The following is a 21,378-nucleotide window of genomic DNA, read 5'->3' on the forward strand; positions in this document are numbered from 1 at the left end:
GAAATCAGATATCTGAAAAAGCTAAACGTGTCAAAGTAATGACAAAGGATGGTGAGGCAACAGGAAGGTCTTGACTGATCCTCTCAAACGTGAGATTTGGTCGCGGTTTCACTCAAGCATACCAGGCCAGGAAAATCAGTGCTTCTTACTCCTTTGTTTCCCTGTTTTCATCTGCTGCTCATTTCCTAGGAGAGCCAGCCGTACCTTCTTCTTCACTGACTACTTCTGCTACTTTCTCTCTCCATCTACTCTTTTGTCCCATCCCACCCTCTCCTTTTCCACTGGTTGCTGCTTCTCTTAATGGTGGTTTCAGGGCTCATGCTCTCTCTTGATGGCTCCTCATATGCCACATTTCTCAGTATTTATGCTACCATTCAAAAAAATGTATTGTTTTCTCAGCTTCTCGTGCTAGCAGGCAAGTGAAGGCAGGAAGCCAGAGAGAGAGGCAAGGGGACTCCAATGCAGCACATGCGTTGCTGGACCACGAGGTCGCTACTCAGGCAAGGAAAGAAACAGGTCAGTGTTTTGTCCTCATGATGCTGAACAACATGCAGGGTGCGGGAGAGACCAATAAGCAAAGTCACTCTTGTGCCCCAGTCCCATCACCTTTCCTGCTCCCCACCACCTCCCACATGTTGCCTCCAAAGGAAAACGTTTTGGTTTTTACTTTCTGCAGGTCTTAGGTGTGGTTTAGGGAGAGAAGAGCAACAGGTTCATAAAGAATGGCTCTAAATTATGCCTGAATCAAATGAAAACTATATAAATACTTCCAGTATCACTGCAAGAAAAATCGGAATATGTTATTATTTACATATAAAAGAAAGCTTGTTAGATCAACATTTATTTTAATGGTAGAATGATAGCTGAGTTAGAAACCTGGTGGATTCATATTTTCTTCTCTTTTTCCTGTCTCCTCTTTCCTCCCAGTTTGCACCCATCCTTATCACTTCTGCTCACATATTTAACTCAAAGGCAAAGAGCTATGAAGCCTCCATTAACTGAAAAAAAAATATGGATGAGATTCTTCAGCTGCCAAGTTCAAATCACCACCTGAATATTACCTAATTTCTCAATGAAGGTATGAATGTTTGAGTTTCAGCAGTGTCACAGAATGATAAATCTCATGAACTAAAAATTCTCAAAAAGCTACCAAAGGAAAAAATACGTATGATTTGTCCAGGAATAGTTTAAAGAAACAAACAAAGAAAAAAGCAGCTTTGCTTTGTCTGTTGCCTCACATTAGAGAAATCAGACAGCGGGCTCTAGAAATATGAAAAGATGTATAGTATATCTTAAAGTGAGTGAGATAATACCCCTATATAGGTGTTAAAGATAAACTGAAAAAAAAAAAATCTGTATTCTTTCCTCAAAAAATATCTTCAACATTTTCTTCTTAGAGAGCAAAGTGATTTTCTTAAGTATATATTATTCTGACTGGTAATCAGAAAATTACTGAACTCTGGACAACGGCTTAATTTTTGTGCTGCTTCACATTTTCTGGCCAAGATTACAGGGAACATAACTGTTGTCATTAGTATCTGTGTTCCATCAACATTTGTATTTCTGCTGTTAAGACTGAGGATTAATCTGATACATAAACAGTATCATTGCCTTAGATACAGGAAGTTGTGCACTTTCACTTCGTACTACAGCACATAAAAATGACGTAAATTTTAACAAGCTTTAGAAAAGCTGTTATTATTTTCTCGTGGTGCAGAATTTAATCCAGCATTTTCAAATGTACATGGGCCAAGTGCAAATGCTACAACGTATGGGACAAATACTGTCTTTTTAGTGTGTGAAAAGGCTAAGTGGTTTTTGGAAACTTAGACAATTTTTAAGGGCACTTTAGACATCCAGAGTTTAATATGTGTTGAAATTTCATACTAGTTTGAAAAATCAGTTTCTGTTATCATACCAATATGAAAATTTTTGATTAAGAAACTAGAGGGCTGGGGGGGATTGTTTTTTGGGTTTTTTTTTTAAATACTGTCTTCTAATGAAAGAATATCATAGATGTGACTGGTAGTAGGTTTCATCTAATATTTCTTTTGGACAGTCCCATTTTGGGGCACTCCATTAATACTTTTATGGGGGGAAAGGATAAAGGTGTGTTCAAATGCTCACGATGAGACAGTTGCTGTCAGGTAGCCATATAATATTTTTTACTGACTCATTAAAACATTGTTCTTTGGAAGTTCAGGTGTTCATTAGATCAGACAAATGTTCTGGTAGTGGGCAATCTAGCTTAAGAGTCTTTGGCTTTTAAAAGCTGGACTTGTCTCCTGATCTAAATTAAAATTTAAAAAGTCCAAGGAGGATCAAACCCCAGTGCATAACTAAGAGTTTGATGGGAGGTGGCAGGCTTAGTGTTTACAAGTATGCATTACCTGCTGCAATACCAGATAAACTGGCTGTGCTGCATTGTAAATCAAACAGCCAGTGCCCTGAGCAGCCCACAAATGGGACAGCAGAAACCAGCCTTTCACATCTCGGTTCTAAGCTGGATTTTGATCTGCGTTGCTAATGAATGCTAATGTCTGTAAAAAATGTTGATGGTATCAGTTCTTAGCAGATAGGACTTCATATCATCAAGAAATAGTCAAAGTTAATAATGATTTATCTTCCATCCTGACAGACTGAGCAAAGAGACCAAAGATGCCACGACATGGAGGAGCAGGAAATTCCATTTGTCCTTAGGTGTGGATGCCCTCAAACAAAAGGAAAGTGTAGCATAAATAGTAGATTTCTGTCTCCTTCCTACACCAGTAGCTTTCAAAATAGTATGCTGTTCTTCATTAAAACAAAAGCAAACCCAACCAAACAAAAAAACCCACAGTGTACTGCCTATTTCATGTATTTTGGGTGGTCTGTTATCACAAGTACAAAATATAGTAGGTTAGCAATGTAGTACGATAAGTGAATATTACAAATATACTATGTGACTAAAATGACCGTTTTGTTCATAGTACTGATGTAATTCTCCTGTTGTATCTTCATAAGACTGATGTGGAGCTTGATTAATTGAGTGAGTTACATTATTTCATTCTTTGTCCTCACAACAACCAAAAAACTGCTGTCTTTTGGCTGCTTATGATCAAGAAGTCTGTTATGTGTGAGATCATTATTTGCGTCTTAATTACAGACTTTGCTGTTTAGTGGCCTTTGTGCCCTTTCGGATGAAAAGAATACCTAAGCCCAGCAGTTGGAGATCACAAGCCACTGTATGTAGGTAGTGTGATGCAATCCTTCAAAATTAATTCGATCTCCGATCATGAAATAAAAATTAAATAATTATTGAATGTATTACAACCTTCCCTCCTTTTTAAAACTAAAACTGAAACTACAAAATAGTTTGTAGAATTCCATGTGTGGAGTTGGATTAGTTGATCTGAAGAGGTCCCTTCCAACTGAAATAATTCTGTGACTGTTCTGTAACTCTGCTGTGGTCCCTGTTTTGGTCACCAGTTGTCAATATTAGGGTTTAGAATTGCAACCCTTCAGGTGGTACATCGAATGCAATAACAAAGTCTAGTAAATATACATTATATGAATGCAAATCTTCTGAAAAAAATCAGCAGCTCAGGAACAAAGGCACGCAAGGTTACTGAAGTCATGGGGAAAGGTATTGCAAGGTACAGATTGATAGTAGCCAACTAATTCCACTGCTAGAGTTATGTCGTGGACATAAATTGCCTGGGAAATAAAACAAGGGCTATGCCTATGTTCTGTGCATTGAGACTAAATTATCCCTTGCTATTAACTGCGTTGAAACAAATGGACTTACCCAGTCAACCCACATTCCTCTGTTGGTTTTTCCGTTAACACCACCAGGCTCTGTGCTAGAAGAGCCATCTCCTATAACCTCTGCCACCTTTCCCTTCAAAGATCAGAGACACTTGTCCTAGCATTTAGTTCTCAGTATGTGTGTTATTTTCCAGAGTCTGTGTGCACTTTTCATTACCATTACACATTCACGTCGCACAGCAGGAATCACTGATAATTATCCTCTTCATTAGTGTGGCTATTAGAAATCTCTAAACTTGGCGAGCTGCTTAGTTTGTACATTTCATTCTTACACGTTTATGGAGCATTTTTGTTGACTTCACTGCAGGCCACCAGTTGTAGGAAAACCTAGGCTCCTATCTCAAGAAAGCATAGCCTGTCAGATAATCAGTTAAAATCCATTTAAATATTAACTCAGTGATTTTGCTTATTTCTCATTTGTCTTCAGAAGGTGTTTAATACTGCACAGCTCTCTGCAGGAAAGACCCTGAGCTAAATTCATGCCTAAAGTTCCTTCCCTCCATACCATGGATACTGTTTTTCCTGACTCCATTGTTTTTTGCTGTGTCTACACGGTAAATTGATGTTGCATTTATTTACTAGTTACAGCGCTGCCATTATCGAACTGCATTTGAAACGCTTTTACACACCAATGGCCCCAGTGCGAAAGGTGAAATATAAACCTCAAATCTATCATCAGGTTTATTACATTGAGAGGTTGTATGGTTACATATTCACAAACGAAGTGAAACAAAGATAAGGATGTTTGCACTTGCGTATTTAAACTCCGTATTTTAATTGACTACCATAAAATATATCAGGTCGTGATAGAACAGCGTTTGCCCTCTCTGAAATCCTGCTGCTGTTCCGATACATAAACTTTTCTTTGCAATGTATTAAAATACTCTTAATAATTTGGTATTTATCATAACAATGTTTTCATCAGGAAAACAAAATTCCTGATGTAGTGAATGCTTTATGTGTGGGGTGGCGCTTCAGTGGGTGCGGCATACAGGGAATATGACACGGATCAATCTTATACTTTAAATGGGAGCACTCTGCCACTTTGGGGGAAGATAGCTGTGGGCACAGGGCAGGGAACAGGCCACCAGCTCCAGCTCCTCCTCTTTTTGGAGATGGAGGGAGCAGCATTTCCCAATGCACTCCACCCAACCACATTGGTTCCTCTGTCATTTGCAGGTCGTGCTACATGAGCCCACCCTGGGCTGTCAGAGAAGGGGCTGCACTTCTTGTCACGCAGACAAAGAGCAGACAGGATGGATGGATGGATGCTCCTATTTGGGGACTAGGATCTGCTCCCAAACCTGCAGGCTGGGTAAAGCTGGCTAGAGGATGAGTGAGGTGTTACCAAAGAGAAGGGAAGGGTCCCGATTTTTGCTGAGCTCACAATCAGACCCGCCTCCCTCGAAGCACTGGGCGTACATAAAGCACCAGTTTGATACATAAAGCACCAGCTTGCGGCAGCTCGGGGTCTGAATGCCATTAACGGCAAAAATAAGGGTGTTTTCTCAGTTCAAGCGATGAACCGTTTTAGTTATAACTAGAACTATAGTTTTCAGATGAGAATGTGAAAGTGTGACTGTCGCATGGTACATCTTTATGAGGATTTATCTCAAAGCCACACCACTGTTGTCAAATGACGTCAGACCGGCCAGGGTCTAGCAGTCCCGCTCCCCCCTCGCCTGTTCCACCGTGCACCGCACTCCTGTTCCAGTCCGCAATCACCTCACACGCTGCGTCAGATCCCCTTTGCTTCTAATTTTAATCCTGCCGGCACCTCGCTCTTGCTTTTGTTCCACCCGCCGTTCGCGGGGTCCCCCGGGCCGTCACGGGGGACGCTGCTGGGAAAGACCCGCAGGCCAGGTGGGGGAGGGAGGTGACCCGGCCGCAGAGCCCCCCTGGCACTTGATGTTCAGGCTCCTCCCGCCCCGCCAGCCCCGACCACCGTCCCCACCGCCCCGGGCCCGGCACTGCCGACTGCGCTTCCGCGCCGCCAGGGGGAGCTGCGGCGGCGGGGGGGCGGAGCCGTGGGGAGGGGGCGGGGCCCGCACCCACGTTCGAGTTCCCAGGGCGACGGGTGGTCGCGCCGTGACGTCAGGGTGTTTCCCAGTGACGTCAGCTGGCCCATGCGCAGTGGCCGCGGCGGCGATTCTGGGTGACGTCACGGGCCGGGCGTGACGTGCCGGTGGCGCGGGCCGCTGGGAGCGAGCCGGGATCTGCGCTCTCCCCCCTCCCACTACGGGTCGCGGCTGGGGGCGTCCCGGCGGCGGGGACGCGGCTCCCCCTCCCCCTCTCTCGCCCCAGCGCTTCGATCCAAGATGGCGGCGCTGAGCAGCGGCAGCAGCGCGGAGGGGGCCTCGCTTTTCAACGGGGACATGGAGCCCGAGCCGCCGCCGCCCGCGCTCGGCGCCTGCTACGCGGGGGGCAGCGGCGGCAGCGGCGACCCGGCCATCCCGGAGGAGGTGAGAGGCCACACGGCGGCTGCGGCGCCCACCCGAGCCCCGCCACCCATCGCGCCCCCGCCCCCTCCGGCCAGCCCGCAGCCGGGGGCCGCCGGCGGGCCCGGGCGGAGCGGCGGTGCGGGGCTGGCCGGGGCCCCGCGGGGCAGGGTGAGGCGCAGGGCTGGCGGCGGCGGGGATCCCCGCGCCGGGGAGGCCCCGGCCTCCTCCCACACACCGGCGGCGGGGGCGCCGCTCCCTCCGGCCGGCGCCGGTGGTGCAGTGGCGGGCGGGGACGCTCCGCGCCTCGCCGCGGCCTCACCCCCGCCGCGCACCCCTCGGCGCCCGGGCCGGCTGCGTGCCGGGGCGGCCTGTGCCCCCGTGAGGAGGCTGCGCCCCCGGAGCCGCGGGGGCCGGGGGTTCCCCCACCGCGCTCCGGCCGAGGAGGGCTGGCAGGTCAGGGTCTGATGTCGTGCAAGCCCCCACCCGCGCCCCGCGTGTCAGCCTTGCCGTGACCCGGCGCCTGTGCCTCGCACAGGTTTTGCGTGGGGGTTTTGTAATGCGTTCCCCCTCCCCCCTGCGGTGGTTTTGAAACACCTGAAATGTATTTTAAAACCGGGTATGGTTGCTCCTGTGAAGGTTGGCTCAGGGTTTCTGTAAGGAGGGTGAGGAAATGTGAACGGGCAGGGCACTGTGCAGGCACTGGGGATGTCAGGCCTCTGGTTTTTGTCTCTCTGACATACTTCCTGTGTTTTGGGGCACGTTACTTAACTTCCCAATCCCACGGAGAGCAAGTGGTACTGCCTGTTTTGCTAAGGTTGAAGTGGAAGTTGCTAACACTTCTGAGATGTTTTCAGAAGGTGGAATAAAATGTACCGTAACAGCGCAAGGTATTTTGCAGATTCGCATACTGTAGATGCTGAAGTCTGAACAAATTGCCAAATGCTGTGCATGAAGTCTGTTCTGGAAGTAAATACAGATGCCAGAAGTGCTGCCTTCTTGTTCTGTGCGTTTGTTGCTGAAGATTATTTCAGCTCAGCTTTCCTGGGCCTGTTTGTGTAATCAGTGCTGGACCTCTCACCTGTGAGCAGAGTACTATGGCTCTGTGACGTGCTGAGCCCACCAGGGAAGGGCTCTGTGCTGCTCTGGGGGGAGAGCCTACAGTGGGGAAAACAAGCTGGCTTTGATCATCAGCTCGCAGAGGACTCCGGCTTGACTCCCAGCTCACCACAAAAAGACTTTTTGTCCGTTTTATTTATTAGTAGCGTAGTGGATTTTAGTGCAATTAATGTGTTGAGAAGTTTCACAAGTACCAGAGCTCATGCTGGCCAGAAAGGGGAAATAGGGAAGGAGTCTGCCCCTACTGCTGCTGATGAGAGGTGAGATTGATTTTCTCATCTTAGGGAGCTACTGGTGTACTTGCTGAAGGAAGGCAAAACTCAGCAGTATACATGCATTTTACACCTGACCAGCAGGGTGATTAAATGCTTTAAGTAATGCAAGTCTGGTCTTAACTTTCCTGAGTAAGGAGAAACTCTCACCTGGTCGAGAAACCTAAATATCTAAAGAGTGGGGTTTAACAAATTCTTTCTTTTGGGCAGCAAAATGAGGTTAAAAAGCTTCTTGGTGATTTTTATTATGTCCAGATTGTGCTGGTAGAACTGTGCTTGGAACTGAATTTCTCAGTTATTTCTTCTGTAAAAAAAGACAAATCTCTGCGGAATTATTTCAGTAACTGGTTTATATTGTGGCCCTAGAAACAGTACTATCAATACAGCTGAGTTAGGTAAATAAATTGCAGTGCAAGAGAGGAGAGGTGGGGAAACAGTAGCAGGAGGCAAGATTTTTTAAATTTTTTTTTTAAATTGGTTTTCATACTAAGGGGAGTGTTTTTGAAACTGCCGTAAGTCACTTCAATTTCAAAAATATTTTAGCCTGTGTCATCATTGTAATTTAGCATTTGGAGTCAAATCTATAGTGCAGCTTCCCTTCCTGCCCTGCCATCTGAATATCTTACATCCGTATGTGAGAGCAGGGGACAGAGAGAAGCAGTCTGGTATCTGGAACACCTACCAAACAGAGGGGTTGGTATGTCACAGGTCAAGATTGGGAAGTGTGTGGAGGTACTCTTATGTTATTAGAAAGCAAACTTCTTATGCATTGGAAATACTGAAACATATAGGTCTAAGGCAAAGCTGGTGATAGAATTTTGGTTTTCTGATGTGGTTTTGTTCTTTAGTTAGCTAGCTCTTCCATCAGTCATAAGTAATTAAATTTTGTTTACTGCGTAAGTACACCTATTACTTCATCTAAACCTGTACTTTTAATAAAGTTCAATAACAAAAAATTGCTGATACAGTTAAAATGGAAACTACCCTTAATACAAAAACAAGCCAACTTCAAGTGTAATGCAAATTTAAAGTGACATAAGTTAAAAAAACTGAAGTGCTTCTAACTGACTCACGGCTCTAATGTAAGTGCATGTTCTAGTGTTTTGTTTTCTTCCTTCCACAACAATGTAAATCTAAGCTTTAAAAGTAACCTTGCTGTGGAAACCCATCAAGTAGCATAACCTCACTTATTTTGAGGAGATACCTGGAAAGGTTTTAGTTCCCTACAGTCTTTCAGGAGCTGCTGTCTTGATTTCCAGAAGGAAAACCTTCAACTCTGTACTCAGTTTCTAGTTTTAGAAGAGGCATGCGCAACAATCTAATAATGAAGTAATTCCATAAGAGTATAATAGTTGCTAAAGCAGTTTTTCTGCATTACAGTTTAAGATTAGTAAGAGTAGCTGCATGCATTCTCACATAGTACATTTAGGAAGCAGGTACTTCTGGGAGGTGTAAGGATTTGAAAAGGTAGGGGCAAGTGAATTTAGCAGAAATTTTCCTCTTCCACTCACCATTCAGTTGCTGATGTTGGGAGGCCTGGGATGAGCTCTGGTATCTAGAGGCACGTAGGTTGGCTTCTTCCCCGGAATGAATTCTCAGGACAAGAGATTGTTTGGATGGAAGGTTTTCAGAGTATTACAGGGTTGTTGATATAGTAAGGAGTGTGTGACAGCTGGGAGGAAAGGCTCTGTTCTTGTTGCTAGAGATTATTTACACCAATATTAAATAATTCAAATGGGATTTTCTGTACTCAGAGCTTTGTGCCCTGAACTGCTCTTTGGAAGACAGAAATGACTTCGAAGATTGTGAAGTGACAGCCTGAGCTGTTGGACAGTCGATAATTTTCTAGGCAGCAATGCTGGAATTTAACCTGCATGAATGTTCGTTATATATTTAGAAGCCTTAATCTTATAAAACAGATTTAAGAAGAAGACTAAAATGCATAGAATGAAAAGGCGCCTCTAACCTTATGATATGAAGTAAGTGGTGACTTCTCATAAAGTAACGTAGGTACATTGAGAAAAAAAAATGGGGCTGTTTCTGTTGCAGTAACATTTGGGGAACCTATCCTGATGAAAATTAGAATAACTTTTAGGTCGCTATTTCTCTCAAGAGTGTACAATTAAACTTGCTACTTATTTGGGAAGTTGAAACAATTTAAGCATTTTTTTACTTCATTGCTTTTGTAGTTTTGGGAATACGTTTTATGTTGAATCTCAATTATGTTTCATTGCATTTGTGTTCAGTGATTGTGTTAACTCTATAGCCTGTGAATGACATCCTATTTAATTGTGAGGACAAATTAAAGTTTAGCTACAAGATACTTTATATCCAGCAAATATTCTGCGGGAGTACATCTCAAAAGATAAATGAAATAATTATTTTGTTTTGCTTAGCACAAGAAGGGCCTTAGCTGAATCATCTATCTGCCTTTGGGTCACAGCTTTAAGAAATGCATGGTCTAGCCAAGGAGAGTCTAGAGAAGAACAGTAACAGTGATCTGAAGTCTATAAGGCCAGAGCTTTGAGGAAAGACTGAAAAAAAACCAGGTTGTTTAAAAAAGAAATGAGAATTGTAAAATCTGATGCAAAGAAGAATGCAAATATCTTGTTCTCTGGGCTTGTGGTGTTACGGGCAGAAGTTGTGAGTTTAAATGGTAGCAGAGGACATGGTTTCATGACTAGACCTTTTTTCTTTGTGGCTAGGTATAGTGAAGCATGAAAATAGACTTTCTTAACTTACTTATAAAATGTCCATTGATAGATTCTGTCACCTCCACGGGCAAACGTATATCAGGAGTGATGGGGGAAAGTTGGTCCAGGTGTAGAAAAGAAAATGACTTTGATAACCTTGGGTCTTTTTTTCCTTAGGCTTTTTATGATTTATTTGCAGCAAGGTAGATTGAACATCAGAACACAACCTTGAAATACTTGAATTTAGTGGGGATATTAAAGAAGTTTCTACTTACGATGTTTTTCCCAAAAGGTAGTGGGATTAACAGCTGTCCTGTGGTAGCTTGTTTGATTACACAAAACTTGCTTCATAGAGGAACATCTTCTTCTGAAAAGTTTTTGTGTCTTAGGAGGCTTGTTTCTTGTCTCTGTGGATACCCGGGAACTGGCTGGATACAAAGTGTTTGGTACTGAGTTTTTTTGTGAATTTATGTTGTTACTTAAGCCACTAATGCTATTCGCATTTATACTTTGTTGGTTTTAAACTCAAAGACCTATTATTTGTAAAGCTGTTCTATTAATATCCTTCTTGACACTTGGTTTTAGTCAGGAAAGGCAACTCTTGTTGCCTGTAGTTAAAAATACTGTAGACCAAATGAGATTTGTTTGTTTTATGGCAGTATCTTTTGATGGTAGCTATTTTTTAAAACAAACTGTAAAAAACCCGATTTCCTTAAAGCACCAATATTACACTTTGTTATTTTTTAACAAATCTGTTGTTTGGTTTTATTAATTATTTTACCTATAGAAATTTTGAATACATGAAAGATCTTGGAGGGAATTTCAGTTAGTTGGAAATACAAGTCCATTTGTCCTTCTGAAGGAAACAAGAGAAGTTTTCGGATGATCGTGAAATTAATCATTCTCCCCCAGTCCATCCTTACTTAGAAGCTACTTCAGGTTTAAGAGTTTTTGGCGAAACTTTTTGGCCAAGCACAAGTTTTGTGTAAGTTTTGTTTTCAGTTTGAACAAATCCCTTTTGAAGGGTGATGTAATGTACAATACAGCAGAAATGTTCTCTCATAACGATGGTCCCTAGGGGTTGACGCTGCTCCCTGTCTCTGTGGTTATGCTGAAGTTGATCAGACTATGCTCTGCCACCCAGGGCAGGAGGTTTTGCTGTTTCTGGTGCCTGCGTTGGACCCCTCAGCCAGATCTACTCCCTTGTGCCAACTTAGTACCATGAAGGGCCTTTCCTAAGTCAATTCAACTCACGAACTGAAAAAAATCTGCATCGCTTTTGCTGGGTTAGTTTTCTGCAAACTTAGTGGTGTGGATCTCCTCAACATGGCACCCAGTGAGCTCCAAAACTCTTGCAAAGTAGGAGACAAAAGGAATGTGTTTAGGGAGAGTAGTCATAGTGTGGTGGATTGTTAATTTTTTTTTTTCCCCCCTTTTATTTTTTTAAGATCATCTTTCTCCCATGAAACTGCACTGGCCTTAGTGTTTTACGTTTAAAAGAGAAGTCTTGTTCATCTGAGGCTTCCTTAGCTGAACTTGACAGGTTTAGATCCTGACATGTTGGATCTTTGTGGTCCTGAGCTTGTACATGCTAGGCTGTAGCAGTCTTACTCGGTCTTTCCTGTTTACTTTTGAGCGTACTTTTCACAGGAATATGATTACATGCTGGTGATGGATTGACTCTGGCTGGATGCTGGGTGCCCACCAACCCTGCTCCATCACTCCCCTTTTCAGCTGGACGGGAGAGAAAATATAACTGAAGGCTTGTGGGTCAAGTTAAGGACAAGGGGAGATCATTCACTCATTGCTGTCACAGGCGAAACAGACTTGACTTGGGGAAATTAGTTTAATTTATTAGCAATCAAATTAGAATATCAGTAAAACAGTCTTTAAAAAGCCTTTCCTTCACCCCTCCCTTCTTCTGAGGCTTAACTTCACTCCAAAATTCTCTGCCTCCTCCCACCAGTAGTGCAGGGGACAGGGAATGGGAGTTGTGGTCAGATCATTGTGTTGTCTCTGCTGCTTGTTCCTCCTCAGGAGGACTCCTCACACGCTTCCCCTGCTCCACTGTGTGGGGTCCCTCCGACGGGAGACAGTCCTCCACACACTTCTCCAATGTGGGTCCTTCTCATGGGCTGCAGTTCTTCAGGAACTGCTCCAGTGTGGGTCCCTTCCCCTGGGTACAGTCCTTCAGGAGCAGACTGTTCCAGCCTGGGTCCCCCATGGGGTCCCAAGTCCTGCCAGCAAACGTGTTCCAGCCTGGGTCCCCCATGGGGTCCCAAGTCCTGCCAGCAAACGTGCTCCAGCCTGGGCTCCTCTCCCCATGGGGCCACAGGTCCTGCCAGGACCCTGCTCCTGCGTGGGCTCTCCATGGGGTCACAGCCTCCTTTGGGCATCTGCCTGCTCTCATGTTGGGTGCTCCCTGGGCAGCAGGTGAAGATCTGCTCCACCATGGACCTCCATGGGCTGCACCGCGGGCTGCAGAGGGATCTCTGCTCTAGCGCCTGGAGCACCTCCTGCCCTCCTCCTTCACTGACCTTGGTGTCTGCAGGGCTGTTGCACTCTCATGATCTCACTCCTCTCTCCAGCTGCAGTTGCTGTTGTGCGGGCTTTTTTTTTTTCCTCTTCTTAACTATGTTATTGCAGAAGTTCTACCATCATCGCTGATGAGTTTGGCCTTCGCCAGCAGCAGGTCTGTATCTTGGTGCCGGCTGGTATTGGCTTTGTTGGACATGGCGGAAGCTTCTAGCAGGTTCTCACAGAAGCCACCCCTGTGGCCCCCTCTCCCCGCCAAAACCTTGTCATGCAGATCCAATACAGTGCCATAGTTTTGCCAGTGTGACAAGGACATGTAGGTTCTCTATGAGCTTCTTGTATAGTGAGCATACTTTTCCGACAGCTTTGATCAGATGAGAGTTTTAGATGCAATATTTAGTTTTCTGAGGTGTGAGATGGTTTTTGTAATTTTCAACTGTTCACACATCTGTGTGTGTGAACACAACTACTTTCTCATAGCTAGTGTAGGACACTGAAGTCATAATATGTGGGTTTCTTTGCTTCAGTTTTTTTCTTCCAGTTGCTCTTGAGCTTTTTGGGTGTACAGTGGAATCCTCCTAATCTTCCCTCCTTCACCCATCATCTTTCTAAAATGATGAAATACGTATTTATGCAACTAATTTCCTCTTCTGTGACCAGTACTAAAGTTAAACAAGGCTGCTTGTTGCAGAATTACATGCCTTTCCTTTTTATTTTTTTCTATTTAAGCTCCTTGCTGCAAGTGTTTGGTTTGTTACTCCACCTTTTTAGCATTTGTGTTTTTTGAAGAAGCTGCAATGGTTTGTTCTGTTTCTGATTGTATTTAATAAATATGAACCATAGCAAAAAAGGGTGAAATAGGTGAAGGTCCAATTTTTAACCATTCGCATTGTCCAAAGGTGCTGTCAGTTCAGGGAGAAGTTTTTGGGGGACAGTGTTACCAGCTGTCGTCTCACCATGACACTCCTTACCAACATGAATGTGAAAGATCAGAAAACAGAACCTGCTCTCTTTTCCAAATGGAGCTTGTTTTGCAGTGCAGGCGTAGCACTCAGTATCAAATGGGTTCTGCAGACTGTCAATATTGAATTCAGAAGATCATAGGAATGTGTTTGGATACTGAAGGAAGCTTTTATTTTTCTAAGGTTCTGATCAAGTGAAATATTTTTGTGAGTTCTCCCAGTATACCTGCACAACATTTAGTATGAAGGGGCAATTCAATTTTTACATAAAAGGTAACAACTTTCTTTAACATTTTTCAGCTAGTAGGCAAGCAAGTAAGCTTGTTAACAAACAAAATGTACTTACTGTTTAAAAACGTGTTGTGCAACTAAGTGGCTAAGATTTTATTTTTTTCTAAACCACAATAAGGGGAGTAGCAGCTCCAATATCTTCATCTGTTACATAGCGAGGCCCCTAAAACAGTACAGTAATTAGTACAGCTGTTGTTAAATGCGCTCATCAGTAGTATATGCTTTTCAAATGCAGTTACGTTGTGTTCAGTCAACATTTTCTGACACTTAGAGCACAGACCTGGTAGCTTCTAATTTTATTTTCTTTATTTCAGTTAGAGACTGTTTTGAAGGTAGGCATTTCTGAAGTCTGAGTAGCGTGTCCAGTGTTTTAATCACCTTAGAACTAGTTATTCACTAATGGTGTTTGAAAAGCACCATAAAATCAACACGAAATAAAATACATCATGATGACTTGAAGAAGTTGGTAGGATCTAGGTGTTTGGAACTGGATGGGTGTATATTGGTCTTTGAACTGATTTTGTAAATTTATTCATTAAATCTTAATAGGTCAAACATTCTCTCTAATTAGTTGTAAGTAATGTAGATTTAGATGTGAGTCTTTAGCATCATCTGAGATTGCTTCCAGAAAGGATTTCTTTAAGCATTCTCATAATTTTGGTAGAATACAATTTGTGACTGCTAATAAAGTCTCTTGTGATGTTTTTAAGCTTATATGCATCATTGAAAATTGATGTAACCTTTTCCAGTCTTTAGATTCAGCAGTAGTTATAGGTTATAAGTCTTACAGCAGGCTTTATATACTAAATAGCTCTCCAATTTGCTCAGCTGAAGTTTGAGTTAAATGAAAACATATTTTTCAGTTTTGGGGGTTTTTTTGGGTGGGTTTTTTTTTTGTTTGGTTTGGGTTTTTTGGTGGTTTTGTTTTGTTTGGTTTTGTTTTTGGTTTTTTTTCAGTTTTCTAAACTAGATGGTTGTTTTCAACATCCTTCCATGGTAGCTGTTGTATATTGGTTTGGATTTCTTTAAAACTCTCTTAATTCTACAATGAGTAGCAAGGAGCCAATTCTGCCTTTTGAATTGATTCATTTTTCATATTGGTACTAGGGTTACTAAGACAGCATGGTCTGCTGAATAGAACATGGAATGCCTTTTAGGAGAATGTGGTTTCTGTGGTGGTTTCTATTTGTGACTGTTTTCTGTGATGGGGAGCAAATTAGTTGTGTTGTACAAGAAAAAATAAAACACATTTGTCTGGTTTCAGGTTTGAGATCCTTTTGTGATAAAAATGAAATACCTTACTTATTGGATCACAGGTATTTGTGAACAAACAGAATATATTTGTACTTGACTAACAATGCCAGCTATCTTTTACATTTTCTAAGCAGTCAATAGGAAATGCATACACATTTTAGTAATAGTTTAGTGGTAGAATATTGTGAAGTATATAACAAGTTATTTTATTGACTATTAACATGAACATTTAAATAGAAGCTGATAATCTTTTCTGGATAGTCTAATTAATTGTGTGCTATGTTAAGGAGAAAGCAGAATAAGTTCTATAGTTCAGCCGAGACTGAGTTTATTTGTTTTGTCATTTTAATTAATGTGACCCAAGCTGTGTAAGAGTTCTGCTTGACTAGCATTTGCTTCTTATAGGCAATTATTGTAATTAGCTGGTTGGCTACTTGCTTTCCATCACAAATATGACTTGTCGTCAGCTTAAGGTGTGTGAAGAAATAGTCTGGTGAATGCACAACATTATTTATTAAAATTTTGATGCTGTATGGATTTAACACTTGTTGAGAGCCTGTGGTAGCTACCTCTCTAAGGCAAAACTGAATTCTGAAATATTTGGGAGGTCTGGATATTTTTTCTTTTTAAATCTGTGACAGTCTAGGGAGAAGTCGTTAAATTCATAAATGTAAGTACAGTGAATTGTACCAGAACTTGATCTGTGCGTGATCCTACTGAATTAGTAGCAAAATTAATAAAAAGGACTACTAGTAATGCAACACAAAAGCCTCGAGGAATGTGAAATTAAAGATTTAGTTAGATCAAAGAGAGCCGTGCGACTGGTGGTTAATGATTTAAATGAAGGATACAGATGCCTCTTATTTTTTATACTCTGCTGTTCTACTGTGGTAGAAAACATTTGTTAACTTTCCTTTTTATAGTGCTTGGAGGCAAATTCTGCTTCGTAGCAAGCAGCAAAAATGGCAGATGATGGAAAAAGTGGGGGAATGGAAGAGAATTGAAACTTAAACAGGAAGGATGCTGCTTTGTGGTATCCTGAATCCATCCAACTGGGGATTATAGAGAGGAAAAGTGACTTTTTGCACCAGCTCAGGTGGTTGCTGGGTCCTTTGCCAAGCTGCTTCTGCACGCTAGACTGACAGAGCACCTTGAAAAAGAGAACAGTTTTCTGCTTATTTAGCATTTACTAAAATGGTTCAGGCAAAGGTTTAAGTTCTGGGGAAAGAGTAAGGAAGGGAGCAGGGGTAAATAGCCAAGGACAGTATGATAACTGCACCCAACTTCTAGGTTGGTGTAGCCTGCAATGCAGCCACTGCCCAAGGCTCCTGATGACTTTGTTCTTGTAGAGAAACTGCTTGTTTGTGTTTAAAGTGTAGACTTTATTGAGCATTATCCTTTACAATTTACCCTTTTATTTAAATAAGTATTTTTAAACACTTATAAAAGGTAAGGAAAATTTGAAGTTTGAATTCCTTTTGTTGAAGAGGAGGCAACTTGAGAGGCAAAGGCACAACATACTGAAAGGCTATTTATTCTGCTTTAAGAGTGGAACTGAATCTCAGACATTGTAAGGGAGCTGCAATAAAAATGGTTCATCAACCTCAACAGAACGTTGGGAAAGATACACTAGGAAAGGCAGTCTCAATGTTGATGTTCACGTCACTTGTGTAAACTCTTATGTGAAACCCATTGCAAGCTGGTTTTAAATTCAGTTAGGTTTTTCAGCTGTTAGCATTTTTCATACTTGTTTCATAAAAAGTTTAACTAGACTGATGAAAATGTGGTAAGCACGAAGAGCCAGCAGAGAGTAGGAAGAATGCAGAAATTAACACAGTTGGTGTGCAAGTTGAGAGAAGGTTCCACTTAGAGATGGAGACGAGCTAAAGCCTAAAGCATAGGAAGAAGGAAAGGACTGTCCTACCCACTGTATGTGCGCTTTCCAACAGATGACTGCAGAAAATTAAAAGCAAGCTTTATAAGAGGCAAGAAGAGGACAAGCACCGTTCAAGGCTGATGAAGGGAAAGTATCTCAGGAAAAATTATCAAAATATTAGGAAGTGGTAACAGTGATTTTTCAGCAAAGAGAACTAAGTAAATGTGAACTCTGCAGCTTGACAAGCAAATGCTGAGGTAGGTTGCTGAGTTATTAACCCCATTCATATGTCCTCTTGCCTCTCCCTCTAACGCTCCACTTTCAAGTTAATTAAGACATTAGTTCAGCTAAGAACGATCTCATATATGAAAGCTTTCTAAAGCATTTTCTGACAAAGTGCATCCTAGTTCAGTGGACCAAATAACTGAATTGATTCTCTAAGAAGGAAACCTGAAGGGACCGATTAGAATAGTATTGGAAAGGTATTGATGATTTTGGCCTTCTTATAAAAAAGTTTCCAAATCAAATACTTGTTTATTTGTTTGTTTTTGTATATATTACCTACTTAGTCCTCTCCAAGTGTTCTCCATCATCACCAGGCATGATAATGCAAATGCAGGACATGCTGTGCCTGGACAAATAATGACTTTATTTTTCTTTACACAATCGATTTGAACTTTCAACTGTCTTCTACCAAAGGTGAATCATAGAGCTTAGAGTTGGGATGTGCTACAAGATTTGAGTACTGATGCCAAGTGCAAAATGTATAAAAGACAGTTTACTTTGTGCTGTCCCAGGCACTCTCTCTTTTGAAAAGCAGTAAAGGATGTGAGAATAACTTTGTGGCTTATCGCCTTGCATTTGTGGAGCTGTAGTCTTCCCTGAATAGAATGGATTTAAGCTTCTGCTGTATCTGACTTGCCTCTGGCTTGAAATAGCTCATCATCTTTATTACATTGCAAGGTAGTGCTTATTTGCAAAATTAATGCACGATTATCCACAATAGGTAGATACAAGTTGATATATTCCAGTATATCTGGAATATTTCCACTGTGTCTGTTAGCCTGCGTCAGCTTCCTTGTGTCAGCAGCACTAAAAGGAGAATCAAATCTAATCTCTTCTGATAGAGCGTAACCTTAACTTAGTGCTACCAGATGGGATAGAAAAATTTGAGGCTTTTTTTGGAAAAATGATAAGGTTATCCAAGCTGTAAAGGATTCATTAGTTTTTCGTGGAACTCTACAGTGAAGCAGTGTGTCTCCAATAACTGTGCTGCTTCCCAGGGGAAGGGACTAGACTTGCATGTGGGCAGAACTATATGCATTCCAAATTTAATTCAAAATACATTTGGTTTTCTAGCAACTGTCTATTAGGCTGGCATAATTTTTTGTATTTCTGCAAGATACTTGGCAGTTGTGGTTTTACTGTTTCCTACAGGTGTGAAGTTTCGTAAGCGTAGTGAAGTGCTCATAAAAGTAGCAAAAAATTGGTCTCTTCTTTTGTAATGACCAGAAGGCTTCTGCAGTTTTCTTTTACTTCTAGAGTAGGTGTGAATAAAGTGTGGATAAAGGGATTCCTGTGAGATCTCGAGGAAGGAATGTTATTAGCACATATGCTTTACCTTGAAAAACTTGGATTTATTCTGTTGTCTGGGAACAAGCTCTTTGGTCCAGATCTGATTGCTAAAAGGATCTGTATTTCATGTTTTTGCTGTCTCTGTTGTTAAGTAGTTCTTTGCTGCTGTCCTTGAATGTGCATGCTTATGGGGAATGAGACGCTTCTTAAAATCCTAGGCAGTTTTTGTACACTTAGGTTTTATTTTCAAGTCTCATGAGGTCACTTGCACCAACGACCAGTTCTGAATTCCAGTTAGGAAAAGGTTTTAGTTCCTTCAATTGGATTGAAGTAGTCACAGATCCTTCATAGTTGAATGCAACACACTTGCACAGGGGTTGATTCTCGAGGAGCTAGCCAGTCAAGGGATGATCTGGACCACAAGAAACTGGTTATAAGCATATTCACTGCTATGGAGAGCCAGAAGGTTGGTTTTCTATAAGTAAAAATAAGTGGAGGTCGCCACTTAAAAAGAAATTGTGAAGCTTGGAAATTTGCCATGGCATATGTGTTTCTGTGTCTACTTGATTAGGGATAGAATATGCCAGTCAATATTAGATCTGTGAAAGTTCTTTCAGCTTGTCAGAAGACTTTTGATGAATATGGCACACAAAATAGGTTTTCCTTTTCTGTGAGCAACAAGTAATGATTTGTTGCTATGGTTGACTTTGATAAATTTCTGTCTGCCTTCAGTGTACTTTTAACTGTGTGAAGAGCCTTTCTGAGATGGTAGAAATCCAGAAGTTTTCCTGTGAGCTTTACTTGTGGAAAGGCTCTTGGTTTAGTGCACAGATGTATAGTAAGTAATTCAGGGCACCATTTTCAGCTCCTCTGAGCAATGCTGTTTTCCACTAGACTTTAACTTCAGCTTCTTCAAGTGAAGACATTTTTTGCCATAGCCTGGCAGCAAGTTTCAAGATGTTTTATATTCTTTGTTAGTCATTCATTTTCTACTCCTGTGATGATATTAATTTAGCAGAAGATTTCTGCCCTTGTTAGAGGTTGTTTGATTCTCTTGCCAACATCTCTTAAGTAACATGCTTTCATTGCGTGTATTGCCGTTACTCAGTTATATATTATATACCTCTACTCTAAGAGAAGAGAGAAGCAAGGTTGTGGTTATGGCAGGAAATAGAAAACAACATATGAGCAAGAAAGTTATTAATTGTCAAGCTTCAAAAAAAGTATTTGGAAACTCATCTGACAGGGGTTCATTCTACTCAGCACTGGTGAGCACACACCTGGAGTACTGTGTCCAGTTCTGGGCTCCCCAGTACAAGAGAGATATGGACATACTGAAGAGAGTCCAGTGAAGGTTTAAAAAGTTTATGGAGGGTTGGTGAAAGGAATATAAAGCCAGACCCTGTTCAGAGGTGCCCAGCGACAGGACCAAAGGCAATGGGCACAAACCAAAACACAGATGATTATCTCTCAATGTCAGAAAGCGCTTTTTTAATCCAAGGGTGACTGAGTGCTGGCACAGGTTGCCCAGAGAGGCTGTGGGGTCTCCATCCTTGGAGATATTCAGAAGCTATCTGGACATAGTCTTGGGCAATCTGCTTGAGCAGGGAGTTGGACTAGATGACCTCCAGAGGTCCTTTCCAACCTCAGCCATTCTGTGGTTCTGTCAGTGAAGCATCTTCCCTTCCAACCTCCCCCATTGCCAGGCATTTAAGTAGAGTAAATTGTTACTATTGGCTGTGGTACAGTACATATTGAGGAAAACTTTTTGGTGGATGAAATTGCCAGAATGACCAAATAGAAGTTGCATGAAGTACTAATGAGATCTATTTCTGAAGGTAGAGATGATTCCTTAGTTCGTCAATAATTTTCTGTATACACACTCAGGTTAACAGCATGTTACCAGTTAGACAGTAACTAGACATCCTAAACTCTTGCATTGAATAAGTTAATTGAAATAGTGTTGATTCAAGCTTGTTCTTTTTACCCACCATAAAACTAACTCTTGCCATCTTGGGAAAAACTAGCAAAACAGAGAAATCTTTCTCTTTACTGCTGGTTGGCAGTCCTAGCTTCAACGTGATAAACTGATTGCAAGTTGAGAAGCAAGCTGACTTCCACTGTCACCTCAAGGGAATTTACGTGCAGAATACTTGAGTAGCACACCTATTTGTGTCCCTTCAGTCCCCTCACTCTTTGGAATTTGGTTTGCTTCTTCCTGAGCAAACTATTTTTGCTTGGCTGTAACTTCTTGGTGAAATCTGTGTTCTGGTATCTGTTCTGAAACTCAGGCTAGAAGTGAGTCAATTATTAGTTTACTTTAGGAAATGACTGGCAAATAACCCATGTCTGGAATTAGAAGGGGTAAACAGGGTGGTGTGCAAAATGCGAGTTCTGTATTTTAGAGTTTGTTTCTTTGTAAACATCTGAAGTCACTTAGTAAAACTTGTTTTGATCCAGCTTGAATTGGATCCTGTTATTGGTGCCTGCTTTAAAATATGAAGATATTTGCATCTTCATTTTAAAGCAGTATGTTGTCACTATTTGTAAATCCAG

General features: G+C 41.9%; 1 protein-coding gene across 2 annotated transcripts in view; it reads left to right on the forward strand.

The window, feature by feature from the left end:
• The first annotated feature begins 6,009 nt into the window (after window positions 1-6,009).
• BRAF (B-Raf proto-oncogene, serine/threonine kinase) overlaps window positions 6,010-21,378 on the forward strand; it is an 86,881-nt gene continuing 71,512 nt past the window's right edge. For both annotated transcript variants that reach the window (XM_080363974.1, XM_080363975.1), the window contains exon 1: window positions 6,010-6,269. In XM_080363974.1, the coding sequence (XP_080220100.1) occupies window positions 6,126-6,269 (144 nt within the window). In that variant the 5' untranslated portion in view covers window positions 6,010-6,125. The remainder of the gene's footprint in view (window positions 6,270-21,378) is intronic.

The sequence above is a fragment of the Nesoenas mayeri genome (genome assembly GCF_963082525.1).
Source record: "Nesoenas mayeri genome assembly, chromosome: 1".
Lineage (NCBI taxonomy): Eukaryota > Metazoa > Chordata > Aves > Columbiformes > Columbidae > Nesoenas > Nesoenas mayeri.